Genomic DNA, 12,602 nt, shown 5'->3' on the forward strand with positions numbered 1-12,602 from the left:
GCAACCACACACTGTGAGAAGTGAGAAGCCTAAGCCATCTCACAGCATGGCAGCCGTTTCCCCAGAGAGATGGTCCTAGGGATAAGTGTTGCTTCTTATGACCTTCTAGCCTCAAAAGTCCCAGAATATCACTTCTGCTTTTCAAGCAAGTCACTGAGTCCTGCCTAAATCCAAGTGGAGGGTAATTAGATGGCTCCTTCAATGGGAGTAGTAGAACAAAATTTGAAGTCATCTTTATTCTATCATAGATATGTCTTTAATGTCACTTTATAATATCAATATCTTTATAATATCAATATGTTATAGTAATATATCTTATATTATTGCCAATGCAGGACTACTTTATGATAATTCAAAGTTTGAGGATTTAAACTAAATAAGAATCGTAAATTCAAATCCCAAACCTGCATCAAGGTAGACCAATTATAATTAATTGTTAGAAAAGGAGATTTATAGATTTTTTTTTCTCTTTCTCAGAGACTAGGCTGAGACAGAAGATTATCCTTCTCACCTCCCTTAGCTAGTAAGAGGATATTTTAAAGACTGCCGTTTCACTGAGGTTGAAGGCAAGGATCCTGCAGTATGAATAGACATATGGGAGGGCATGGGAGTTTCAGTCTGAACTCTCCAATTTGTGTGTTTCCAAACTGTTACCTTCAATGTCTATTAAAAGACAAGGTTCTTCATTGTAGAGTTTGGCAAATGTCTCTAGAGAGTTACAGTTCTGCTTCAGCCTATTTCATGATGATCAACTCTCATATCATTTTGGTCAGTGGGGAGTTCCTTGATTACATGAAAGCTCATTTCTGCATTCTGAGCATTTTTAATATATCCAAGCTAGCAATTTATCCAAGTATTTTGTTCAGAATGTTTTATGATATTTCATATTCACAGATTGCTTAGGATGGAAATATATCCTCATTTTATTTTTTACATTCTCATGATTATACCTATTAATTAATTTTTTGCTAAAAGGAATGACTTCTCAATTTCCATCTATTTATGTATCATTCTGTTCTCACATGGCTGGCATAATACAAGCATTTGACATTTTGTTAACATATTTCAATAGGTATATCTTTAATATATTATTACAAAATGTATTTCTGTTTATTAGGACTGAACAGTACCTAAAGTGCAATTAATGATCCAAAGTGGATTTATTTCTCATGTTTATCTCACGATTAAACTCTACATGCAGCTTCCATTTACAGCTTATCTGTGATTATATTAACCAGATTAGATGGTGTTACACTGTTCTGACAAATTAATCTTGGAAACTCAGTGTGGTCTAACACAACATAGATTTATTTCTCACTTTCAGTATATTTTCAGTTTATACTCTGTTCTTGACATTCACTGAAAACCCAGGCTGGTGGGAAGTACCACTGTATTACAGTTGTGTCATGTAAAATGCATCACTATGGAAAAGAAAGACTGAGTTGCCCACTGGCAATTTAATTTTATTCAGAAGAGAGACACAAAATATCCTCTCATAGCCCATTGGCATATACCGTTCACAGTCTTATCTAACTGCAAGGGGACTGGGGAGTGTGGTCTCCAATGTACCTGAGAAATAGAGACAAATTGGACAGTGCCAAATAGCAGCATAAGGTCAGTTACTTTGACCATTCTGGTTTTCATCAAGTTCTCAAAATATTATCGCTGTAAGTGTTCATTGAACAACCAGAGTTGATGACATGACAAAAATGTGAGTGCTAGCCATGTTGTGATCTTAGTCATTGGTCCCTTTGAATCTGTGGATTTAGGATAATGGACATTAATATTCTCAAATTATGCTTAATACAACATGTTTATAAACATTGTGTGAAGTGTAAGCATTAGACAAAAGTGATATCTACATTTTGATTTTTACTAGGCTAAATGTTGAAATACATGTATTAATTATGAGATCATTTGCTTTATTCTGATATCCACTGGGTTTTATTTTAATAGGCACCATTCCAAGAAAGATGGAGACTGGAAATGGCACAATGGTGACAGAGTTCATTATTTTGGGGTTGACAGAAGATCCTATTCTTTGTTTAGTTTTCTTCGTGGTCTTTCTAGGAATCTACATTGTTACCATATTGGGCAATATCAGCATAATCATGTTAATCCAAAGAAGCCCTCAGCTTCACACCCCTATGTACTTCTTCCTCAGCCATTTGGCCTTTGTGGACATTGGCTATTCCACATCAGTCACACCTATCATGATTGTGAGTTTTGTAAGAGAGAGAACTACTATCCCTGTTGCTGGCTGCATAGCCCAGCTTGGCTCTGATGTTGTCTTTGGGACGGCCGAGGGCTTCCTGCTGGCCGCCATGGCCTACGATCGCTATGTGGCCATCTGCTCCCCACTTCTCTACTCCACACACATGTCTCCCAGGGTCTGCATCATCCTGTTGGTTGTTTCCTATGTGAGTGGGTGTGTGAACTCTTCATCGTGTACCGGCTGCTTATTGAGCTTGACTTTCTGTGGACCAAACAAAATCAACCATTTCTTCTGTGACCTCCCACCACTAGTGAAGCTTTCTTGTACCCATATTTATATTGCTGAAATATCTCCTACCATCTCTGCTGGGTCACTCATTGTAATCACACTGTTTATCATAGTTTTTTCATATCTGTGTATCCTCCACTCAATCCTGAAGATGCACTCTACCCAGGGAAGGCACAAGGCCTTCTCCACTTGCACCTCCCACCTCACTGCAGTCTCTCTGTTTTATGGGACAGTTACATTTGTTTATGTTATACCAAAGTCAAGCCACTCAGATGATCATATTAAAGTGGTGTCTGTGTTCTACACAGTAATAATCCCCATGCTGAACCCTCTGATCTACAGTCTGAGGAACAAGGAGGTGAAAGAGGCCATGAGAAAATTGATAGTGAGAATACGTTCCTCATTTGAAAGAAATCCAGTGTGAGTACAGAAATTGTAAAACAACAGTTTTGGGAACATATGTTGTGGATGTTTATGTTTTCCTTTAGCCTAGTTTGATGGGAAGAACTATCTTAAATATACAATACAAGTATGTTGATTCATATCGACTTTATAATTCTATAGAGTCACAAAATAAAATTTATCATTTTCATGAAAATATACTGGGTTCAAATTAAGTGTGTATATTTTAGGGTTAAGATACCTGGAGAATACAGTTCCATTCTTTCTTTCCTCTCCCAAGTATTAACAGAGTCTATGATTAGAGAGTGTGTTTTTTTCCTTCAACTAAGTAGTACATTTTTTTTTAAGTGTCATAAATTAGCATCTTGGAAAGAATCATGTATTCAATAGACATGCAATTGATGATAGTATCGACACCCCATGTCACTTTTCTGGAAGACCTGGCCTGTGTAAAAGAGGAAATAGTGATACTGACATCTTGGAAAAGTTTTATTCCCATCTAATCAGAACTAGACCAAAAGAGTTTATTTCACAATTTTGTCACCAGGAGACTCAATCCAGGTTACACAGAAGGAACTCTGAGGGCTTATCAAACAAGCCTTTGAATAGTAGGGAAGTCTCCCAAGCGGTGCTGGTGGGGAGGGGACCAGGCACAGTGCAGCTTGCTTTCAGCTAGCCAGTTGGTATTTCCATGGCATAAAATTATTGACTAATACACCCAGGCTGATGCAGGCCTGGAATACAGCTGCCATCCTTTTTTGTAATATCTCTCAAGAAGGTGTTCACTGCCACTAATTCTTTCACTTCTTTATTTTAGGTACCCAATTAAATATTCATGGCATGTAAATTAGTGAAAGCATAACTCTTTGCAACATTCAGAGATATAAACACAACCTATGGAAGGAAGTAGTTTAAAGAATTTCTGGACACTCATCACTCTATTGTTGGAAACTATTCAGCTATGGTTTTTGAAAAGGATGACACCATAGAATTCAGGGTAGATCTCAGTTTTTATAATGAAATAATGAGGCAGTGCTAATGCTCATCACTTTGGACTTGTTTCTTGAGCATTTTAATAAATTTGTATATCCTCTGTTGTGTAATTTCTTTTCAGGTCTTTTGCCAATTTTATTCTTAGATTGTAGTTTTCTTTTATATACATACATACATATATATATATATATATAAATCATTTCAGAATATTATGGGAGTACTAATGTTTAGGTTACATATATTGCCTTTGCCCTGACTCAGAGCTACAAGCGTGTCCATCCTCCAGACAACGCGCACCACACCCATTAGGTGTGGACATACCCATCCCCTCATCCTCCCTCCTATCTGCCCTATACCCAATGAATGTTACTTCCATATGTGCACATAAGTGTTGGTCAACTAGTACCTATTTAATGTTGAGTACATGTGGTGTTTGTTTTCCCATTCTTATGATTCTTCACTTAGTAGAATGGGGCTCCATCCAGGATAATACAAGAGGTGCTAGATCACCATTGTTTTTTGTGGCTGAGTAGTACTCCATGGTATACATATACCACATTTTATTAATCCTGAAATGAAATTTTCAGGTTGGGCTATAAAAATATAAAAATGAGTTGGAAAGGGTTTCTTTGTTATCTTTTCTCAGAAGAACTTTTTACAGGATTGGTGATATTTATGTCCGAAATAGTTGTATGAAATTAACATTGAAGCCATTTGTGCCTTCCACTTTTGCATAAAAGTCACTATAAGAGTCATTTTCTTTAATGAGTCAAAGAATATTCGTTTTTCAATTTATTTTTATGTCATTTTTGATAAGGTGTTCTCAAAAACAGTTTACCAGATCACTTCTATTTGAAAATCATATCTTCTTATTTTTATTTTCAGTAAGATCTGTAGTGTCATCATTTCACTCCTGATGTTATAATTTCTGTATTTTTATTAGGTCTTATTAGAGTATTAGAGGTATATCAATTTTATTAGCATTTTCAAAGAATAAAACTTTTGATTTGTGCTTTTCTGTGTATATCAATTTTCTATTTCTTACATTTTTATTCATTTTTATTATTTTTTCTTTATTTACTTGGGTTTAATTTAGTGTTCCTTTTTATTTCAGAATATTATGGAGGTATAAATGCTTTGGTTACGTAGACTGTCTTTGCACCACCCAAGTCAGAGCTACAAGCATGCCAAACCCTCAGACATTTCACACTGGACACATTAGGTGTGAATTTACCCATCCCATCCTCCCCCCTCCCACCTGCCTGACACCCGTTGAATGTTACTTCCATATGTGCACATAAGTGTTGATCTACTAGAACCAATTTAGTGGTGAGTACATGTGGTGTTTGTTTTCCCATTCTTGGGATACTTCCCTTAGAAGAATAAGCTCCAGCTCCATCCAAGATAATACAAGAGGTGCTAGTTCACCATTTTATTTTATGGCTGAGTAGTACTCCATGGTATATATATATTTTAACTGTTTTTATATATTATTTTGGCCATCATTGTGTCCTCCTCCTCCTCTTCCTCCTTCTTCCTCTTCTTCTTTCTCCTCCTCCTCCTCCTCCCCCCCTCTTATCTTCTCTTCTTCTTGAACTTTTAAACTGTTCCATTGTCTTTGCCTTCTGATGTTTTTTATGAGAAGTCAACAGTTATTCTTATCCTTGTTTTTCTATAGGAAACATTTTTTTTTCTACAGCTGCTTCAAAATTTTCTCTTTATTTCTGGTTGCCAGCAGCTTACTATGATAAGCCATTATGAATATATACATATATATGTATGTATATATATATTTGCCTGGTTTTTGTTAACCTTTAAAATGTGGGTTGGTGTTTTTCATCAATGTTGTGCAAATTTTGTTCTTCTTCAAATATTTTTATAGGCCTATTCTTTTTTCTTATCTCCTGGGAATTCCAAACATTCATGTGTTAAATTATATGACATTGTCTTAACATTCCTTCACATTATTCTAAGTTTTAATTTTTTTTTTGCTTCTGAGCTTCAATAATGTCTAATAACCTTTTTTCTAATTAATTGATTCTCTCTTTTCTGTTCAATAGTCTGTTATGCCTATATAATGTATTTTTATTTTACATATTTAATTTTTTAGTTTTGGGGTATCCATTTTGTTCTTTTTTGAGTTTTACTGTTTTCCTAAATTTCTCTTTATTTTTCCCAATTATGTCCATATTTTCTTTAAATTAAGATATTTATATTTATTTTAAAACGTTTTTCCACTAATTCAGCAATATGAGACATCTGTGCACATCTGCCACTTGCTGTTTTCTAAATTTTTAAAATAATATACCACATACGCAAAAGAATTATAAGTGACATATACATTTCTCCCTTTCCCAGATAATGTCAGCCTTTTTACTCTGTCTAGCATTTACAGTGAAATTGTGTGTTGCTTTTTTTTTTTTTTTTTTTTTTTGAGACAGAGTGGGTGTCACCATAGCTCACAGCAACCTCAAACTCCTGGGCTTAAGCAATCCTATTGCATCGGCCCCCCAAGTAGCTGGGATGACAGGTGTGCATCATGACACCCGTGTAATTTTTCTATTTTTGGTAAAGACAGGGTCTTACTCTTGCTCAGGCTGGTCTCAAACTCTTGAGCTCAAGCAATCCTCCTGCCTCCCAGAATGCTAGAATTACAGGCATAAGCCACCCACCAGCCTTTCCTTGTAAATCCCTCCTCCACTGCCAATTTCTTTGTAAACTCCCAGGAGGGTTCACGATGGAGAATTCTTAGGTCAAATAATTTCTTTCCTTTTTTTTTTTTTTTTTGAGACAGAGTCTTGCTCTGTTGCCCGGAGTTGAGTGAGTGCCGTGGCATCAGCCTCACTCACAGCAACCTCAAACTCCTGGGCTTAAGCGATCCTACTGCCTCAGCCTCCCGAGTAGCTGGGACTACAGGCATGCGCCACCATGCCCGGCTAATTTTTTCTATATGTATTTTTAGTTGCCAGATAATTTGTTTCTATTTTTTAGTAGAGACGGGGTCTTGCTCTTGCTCAGGCTGGTCTCGAACTCCTGAGCTCAAACAATCTGCCCGCCTCGGCCTTCCAGAGTGCTAGGATTACAGGCGTGAGCCACCGCGCCCAGCCAAAACAATTTATTTTATAATTTCAGTCTCTTCCAAAGTCTACCAGCCCACACTGTCATTACATTCTTGGATGATTTTCTTTTCTGATTCTTGCAAAGTCCTGTCTATGGCAAACCTGTTCTTCTACCAATCACATCAAGACTAGGTGCTTGCTCCTGAATGTAGATGCTGCTACAGCTCTGTTACATACTCCTTCCTCTTGGGAATTTAGTTAATCAGTTTTCTTTCATCCAGTACTCTTTGATAGCCCTATAGAAAACAATGCTTTTTATTTTATCCATTTTTTCTTGCTACATGGGTATGAAATTTTATTTCCTTCTAACATTCTAACCAGAAATACAGTTAATGCATTGTTTTTATAATATAATAGTTTGGGATATGTTTTAATATAGCTTAAGTTACCACCTCACAATTCTTCTTTGGTAAGATTTTTTGGCAATACTTTCGCAATTATTCTTTCATTTTAAATTTTAATTCAGCTTGTACAATGTTTCAACCAAAAAAAAAATGCTCAAGATTCTTGGTGGATTTATATTAATTATAGAAATTGATTTAGAGAGTATTAGTATCTACACAATTCAATCTGCCTATCTGATATGTTTATTTATTCATGTTTTGCTTTTGGAAAGGTTTTGTATTTTCCTTTATTTCTAAACATTTAACAAATTTGCAGATATAAAGATAAGATTTAAAATTTCCTTTTCTAGCAGGGTATTGGTATAATGGAAGAAAGAAATAATTTGGAGTCTTAATTTATATTCAGTCACATTATTAAACTTTCTAAATGTTTATATACACCTGCACATGCACACATGTAATATTAACTTCACATCACTTAATCCTTACAATCGCATGAGACTGGTATAAATATAATATACAATTTTGAATTAAGAAACATTAGACTTGAAGAGGTTAAGAAACTTATTCAAAGTCACTGCCACATCTCATTCCAAAGCCTGAAAACCACTGAGACAAACTTTCTCCTGCAGAAATACCTGCATGTGAGCAGTAAGGTGTGATCAGAGTCACTTCCTGCATGCTTTATATTTTCTCACATAACCTCACAATCAACTGAAACATTTTTAATGATTTGCACATGTGAGTCAATTATAGCTTATTAAATCTTCTGACAGTCAATTTTGAGTAAACGTTTCGCAGTATGTTGAAGGAGTTGTGTAGTAAGTGTTCAGGTGGAAAGAGATATCTGAATGAGGGCACTCCTTCCAGTGACCTAACTGGGATGAAATTATGGCTGCACACTTCTTTACCAAGGTTATTTTTTCCCAGAGAAACACCTACAACACACTTCTATAAAGCCTTTAAAGTATTATACCTTCTTTCCCTTTGCACATCCACTTCTGAGACTACTTAAATTGTGATGTGTATAATCACACTGGAACTCCTGCAATAGATGCAGAAATGTTCTTCCTGCTACCTTCTTCTTTACTTTTAGAACTTGAAAATATTTTTAACATTACAAAAGGAATTCAAGTTTTTAAGTAAATTTAAAAAAACGTAGACATAGAAGACAATAAGCATGTAAAAAAATTAAAAACCTCAGAGTGCTACATATCTCCCATTTGTCTTCCCAGATCTGCTTTTTACCCATTTCCACCATGACATAATCCCAAGAGACTGACCTGTATGGACTGTATCAACACACTCCCTTGCATGTGGCTTCTGGGAAACACTGGCACAGGACACTGAGGTTTGGGTACTTCCCTGGCTCTTCCCCTCCTGGGTCAGGTGTTGCTGATGTTCCACCAAATGCCTCAGCTCCTGACAGCTGGTTCTCTTACCACAGCTCTGCAAGGTCCAGTAACTGCCCACACCTTTTGCCCCTTCAGGTATTGAGCTGATCACTATCCCTGGGTGCAGCATTATCCTTGAAGCTTTTCCTAAACTCTGCCCACAACTTTGCAAATAGTTTCTTTATTAAATTCCCCTCAATTATCTAGACTGAGTGAGTCACCAATTTCCTTCAGTTGCCCTGAATGATAATATAGACCATTTTCTACAATTTATCTCCTGCTAACAACTTGATATTTATTCTCCCAGACATGTGTTTTTTTTTGGAATAAACAAACTTTTATTTACAAAAAATTAAAATCATACTATAAATGTAAATATTTAGTTTATAACCTGATTTTATAATCAATAAATTACAGACACTGATTTAATGTAATGCAATTGAAATTATTCAAGTCTAAATTCATTAGACTGACTTGTAGAGAATTCTCCACTGTAAGCATAACTATTTTCCAATGTTATAATCCTGTATTCTCCTCCATTCATGTAGCAAAGAGACCCAGTGAAAGTGTGTTACTCATTGTTCTTGAAATATTTTCCCCACTCTCTTGTTCATGGCCTACCATTTTGCTGAAATTATTTTTCACCTATCAGCTGCATATCAAGTACATTCCCATGTGGCTTCAATTTCACCACTCTGAAACTGCTCTTGCTAAGTTACCTACAGTCGCCACATTGCTAAATCTCAGAAGGATTAAACAAGTACCCACACTATCTCATCTTGAATCACTTTCATTTCTGTATTCTGCAAACTTACATTCCTGTTTGGGTTTCGTCCTACCTCTCTTGTCCATTTGTGTTAATCTTTGCTAGATTTTACAACTCTGCCAGACTCTTAAATGATGCACTATTCCATTGTTTATCCTGTATATCCTTATGTTGACAGCCACGTATGGGTCTCCTGCAATTTCTTCAATTAAAATACAACTTAAATATTGTTTACTCTTTAATTTATACATTCAACCCTGATTCTTCCCTGAGCTAAAAGACTTCTGTATCCAATAACAATAGGCAGTGAGTGTTTGTAGAACACTGAGGAAAATTTTTTTTTGTGGACATATGTTTTAATTCTCTTGGGTATCCATCTAGAAATGGAATTGCTGAGTGATAGGGTAACTGTATTTTTAATAGTTTTAGAAACTATAAGACAGTTTTCCAAAATGATTGCACCATTTTACATTTCCTCCAACAGTATAAGAGGGCTCTAATTTTCCATGTTCTCACCAACACTTTTTTCTTGTCTTATCTTTTTATTCTAACTGTACAAGTAGGTGTAAAGTAGTATCCCATTGAGCTTTTATTTTCATTTCTCTGGACACTCTCACAAAATTTTAGAAGAAAATATATCAGCTTGTACTGCAAGGAACAGGGACAATGGAAAGTGAAAGGTCTGTGGACTCGTAGCAGGCAATGGTCAGGAAATATGACAAAAAAAAAAAAAACTACTCAGCTATAACATGGGCAATATTTTTCTGGAAAAGGAAGGATGATCCAGACGATGGAACCAAAAGGTCCAGAACGTAGAGACAAGTCACATGGAGCAAACTTAACATGGACTAGGACTAGGCCTTGATCAAGAAAAATAGCAATTTGTATCCAGTTGGATTTTGGCAATGTCATGGGCTGGTGATTTTTATGTGACTGCTATATTCACACTTTGTAAACAAAAGTGTTTACAGAAGTTTTCTTACCTGTCTATGAACAAGGTCTGTTAGGTGTATAGGGAGCAGGTGACTTGTCTCTTTAGTTCACATGTCTTCAATTCAAATTATGGCAGGTAACTACTTTTGAAAAAAAATGAATACAATTTAGAATTTTCAGCAGATTATATGTTTTTTCTTAATTGTAAATTTAACTCAATTTCATTAGAGGTAACTCACTATAGGCCTCTGATTTACTATATGATATCTATAAATCCATCTAGTACTAAAAAAATGCTCCACACTGGGTAATGATGTATGGTCATCAATATTGTGGCCAAAGAAAATTTCCTATTATGATTATATCTATGGAAATTATTGTATTAAATTCTATAAAATAACAGGTGTCACTAAGAAAATATTTTTCTACCAAGCTCTCTCTTCAGAGCCCCCTTGATCTCCTTGTTCCTGAGACTGTAGATGAGGGGGTTCAACATGGGGATGACCACCATGTAGAACACAGACACCACCTTGTTCTGGTCAGTCGAGTAGCTGGACTTGGGCATCACATAAATGAATGTGATGGTCCCATAGAACAGAGTGACCGCAGTGAGGTGGGAGGTGCAGGTGGAGAAGGCCTTGTGGCGCCCCTCGCTGGAGCGCATCTTCAGGATGGTGATGAGGATCTACATGTAGGAGACGGCTATGACAAACACAGTGATGACAATGACAGAGCCAGCAGTAAATGAGGGAACAGCTGCGGGGACACTGGTATCAAAACAGGAGAGTTCAATTAAGGGAGCAAAATCACAGAAAAAATGATTGACTCTATTTGGGCCACAGAAAGATAAAGAAAAGAAGGAAAAGGTAAAGGAGGAAGCATTAAGAAAACCACCTGTGTAAGCCACTACGAGTAACTGGACACAGACTTGTGTGGACATTTTGGTTGAATAAAGCAGCGGGTTGCAGATTGCCACAAAGCGGTCATATGCCATGGCAGCCAGAAGGAAGCATTCAACTGTTCCAAAGAAAACCGCTGAACCAAGCTGGATGGCACATCCAAGGTAGGAGATTGTATTTCTCTCCACCAGGAAGTTTACAAGCATGTTGGGGGTGACAGAAGATGAATAGCCTATGTCAGCAGAAGCCAAGTGGCTAAGAAAAAAATACATAGGATGATGGAGCTGAGAGGAGATTCTGATTAGAATGATTGTGCTGAGGTTGCCAGATATGGTCACCAGGTAAATGCACAGGATGATCATGAAGAGGACGACTCGAAGGACTGGATTATCTGTTAAGCCCAATAAAATGAACCCTGTCTCAGCAGTATGGTTCCCATCCATCCAGGAATCCATGAGACAATGTAGCTGGTGCCAAAATGGACCTGTTATGAGACCAGTACCATAGTTACAAATTTGTTGGTTTATTTTCATTAGTACACATGGAAGTCATTATAAAGATATTCAAGTACCAGTACATTTTTATATGAAATGAAATGAAATGGGTTTTGAAAATTATTTTTATCACAAACAATAGAAAATCTTCTTTCCAATAATGTTCTTTTCTTGTCATAGTATTTCCAAAAATGCAGTTAAAGTGGCTTTAAATTCAAGGCATTAAAAAATACAAGACAGATGAGAATAATAACAAAGATTGGTGAGTATACCAAAAAAAGAAAAATATACATATGGAGTTTTTAAATAAAGACTTTAGTAATAGCTAACATTTTTTACATTCTTACTAAATGTTAAGAGGCTGAGAAATTTGTATCCATAGTCTGGTTCACTTCCCACAAAATAATATTAGTTTCATTATTATTTTATAGATTCATAAACTGAGTCTGAAAGAGGTTATGTAACTTGGATGAGGTATCGTAGCAAGTGTTGGCATCAGAATGTGAACCCCAGGAAGACTCACTATTCATTCCTTAGTAACTACACAGCAAATAAAGTTGAATAATACCATGAAGTCCAACACACCTGGCAATAAGTGGATAAGTTTATCCTTTATGCCTTCTGCCATCTAATGTGTCAAAGAGGAAGTTGGTTAGTAACATATTTCACAATATCTATCGGTTAAATAAGACCATTTTTTAAAAAGAAGAAATAAAATTGTTTTTGACCCTATTACCACAAAGAAATTTCAAATT

The 12,602-nt window shown here is 36.1% G+C and overlaps 2 protein-coding genes across 2 annotated transcripts; one reads left to right on the forward strand and one right to left on the reverse strand.

Annotated features, from left to right (window-relative positions):
- Window positions 1-1,973: 1,973 nt before the first annotated feature.
- On the forward strand, window positions 1,974-2,927 carry LOC123642064 (olfactory receptor 481-like). Its single transcript, XM_045556991.1, has one exon. It carries the CDS (start codon window positions 1,974-1,976, stop codon window positions 2,925-2,927), a length of 954 nt encoding a protein of 317 aa, XP_045412947.1.
- Window positions 2,928-10,863: 7,936 nt separating this feature from the next.
- On the reverse strand, window positions 10,864-11,808 carry LOC123642390 (olfactory receptor 502-like). Its single transcript, XM_045557443.1, is given in 1 exon segment — window positions 10,864-11,808. A coding segment is annotated over 1 exon segment (945 nt).
- Window positions 11,809-12,602: the final 794 nt, after the last annotated feature.

This window comes from Lemur catta, chromosome 7 (genome assembly GCF_020740605.2).
Source record: "Lemur catta isolate mLemCat1 chromosome 7, mLemCat1.pri, whole genome shotgun sequence".
Taxonomy (NCBI): domain Eukaryota; kingdom Metazoa; phylum Chordata; class Mammalia; order Primates; family Lemuridae; genus Lemur; species Lemur catta.

Coding starts and splice junctions, on each gene's coding strand:
- LOC123642064 (XM_045556991.1), top strand. CDS start 1,974: ATGGAGACTGGAAATGGCACAATGGTGACAGAGTTCATTATTTTGGGG.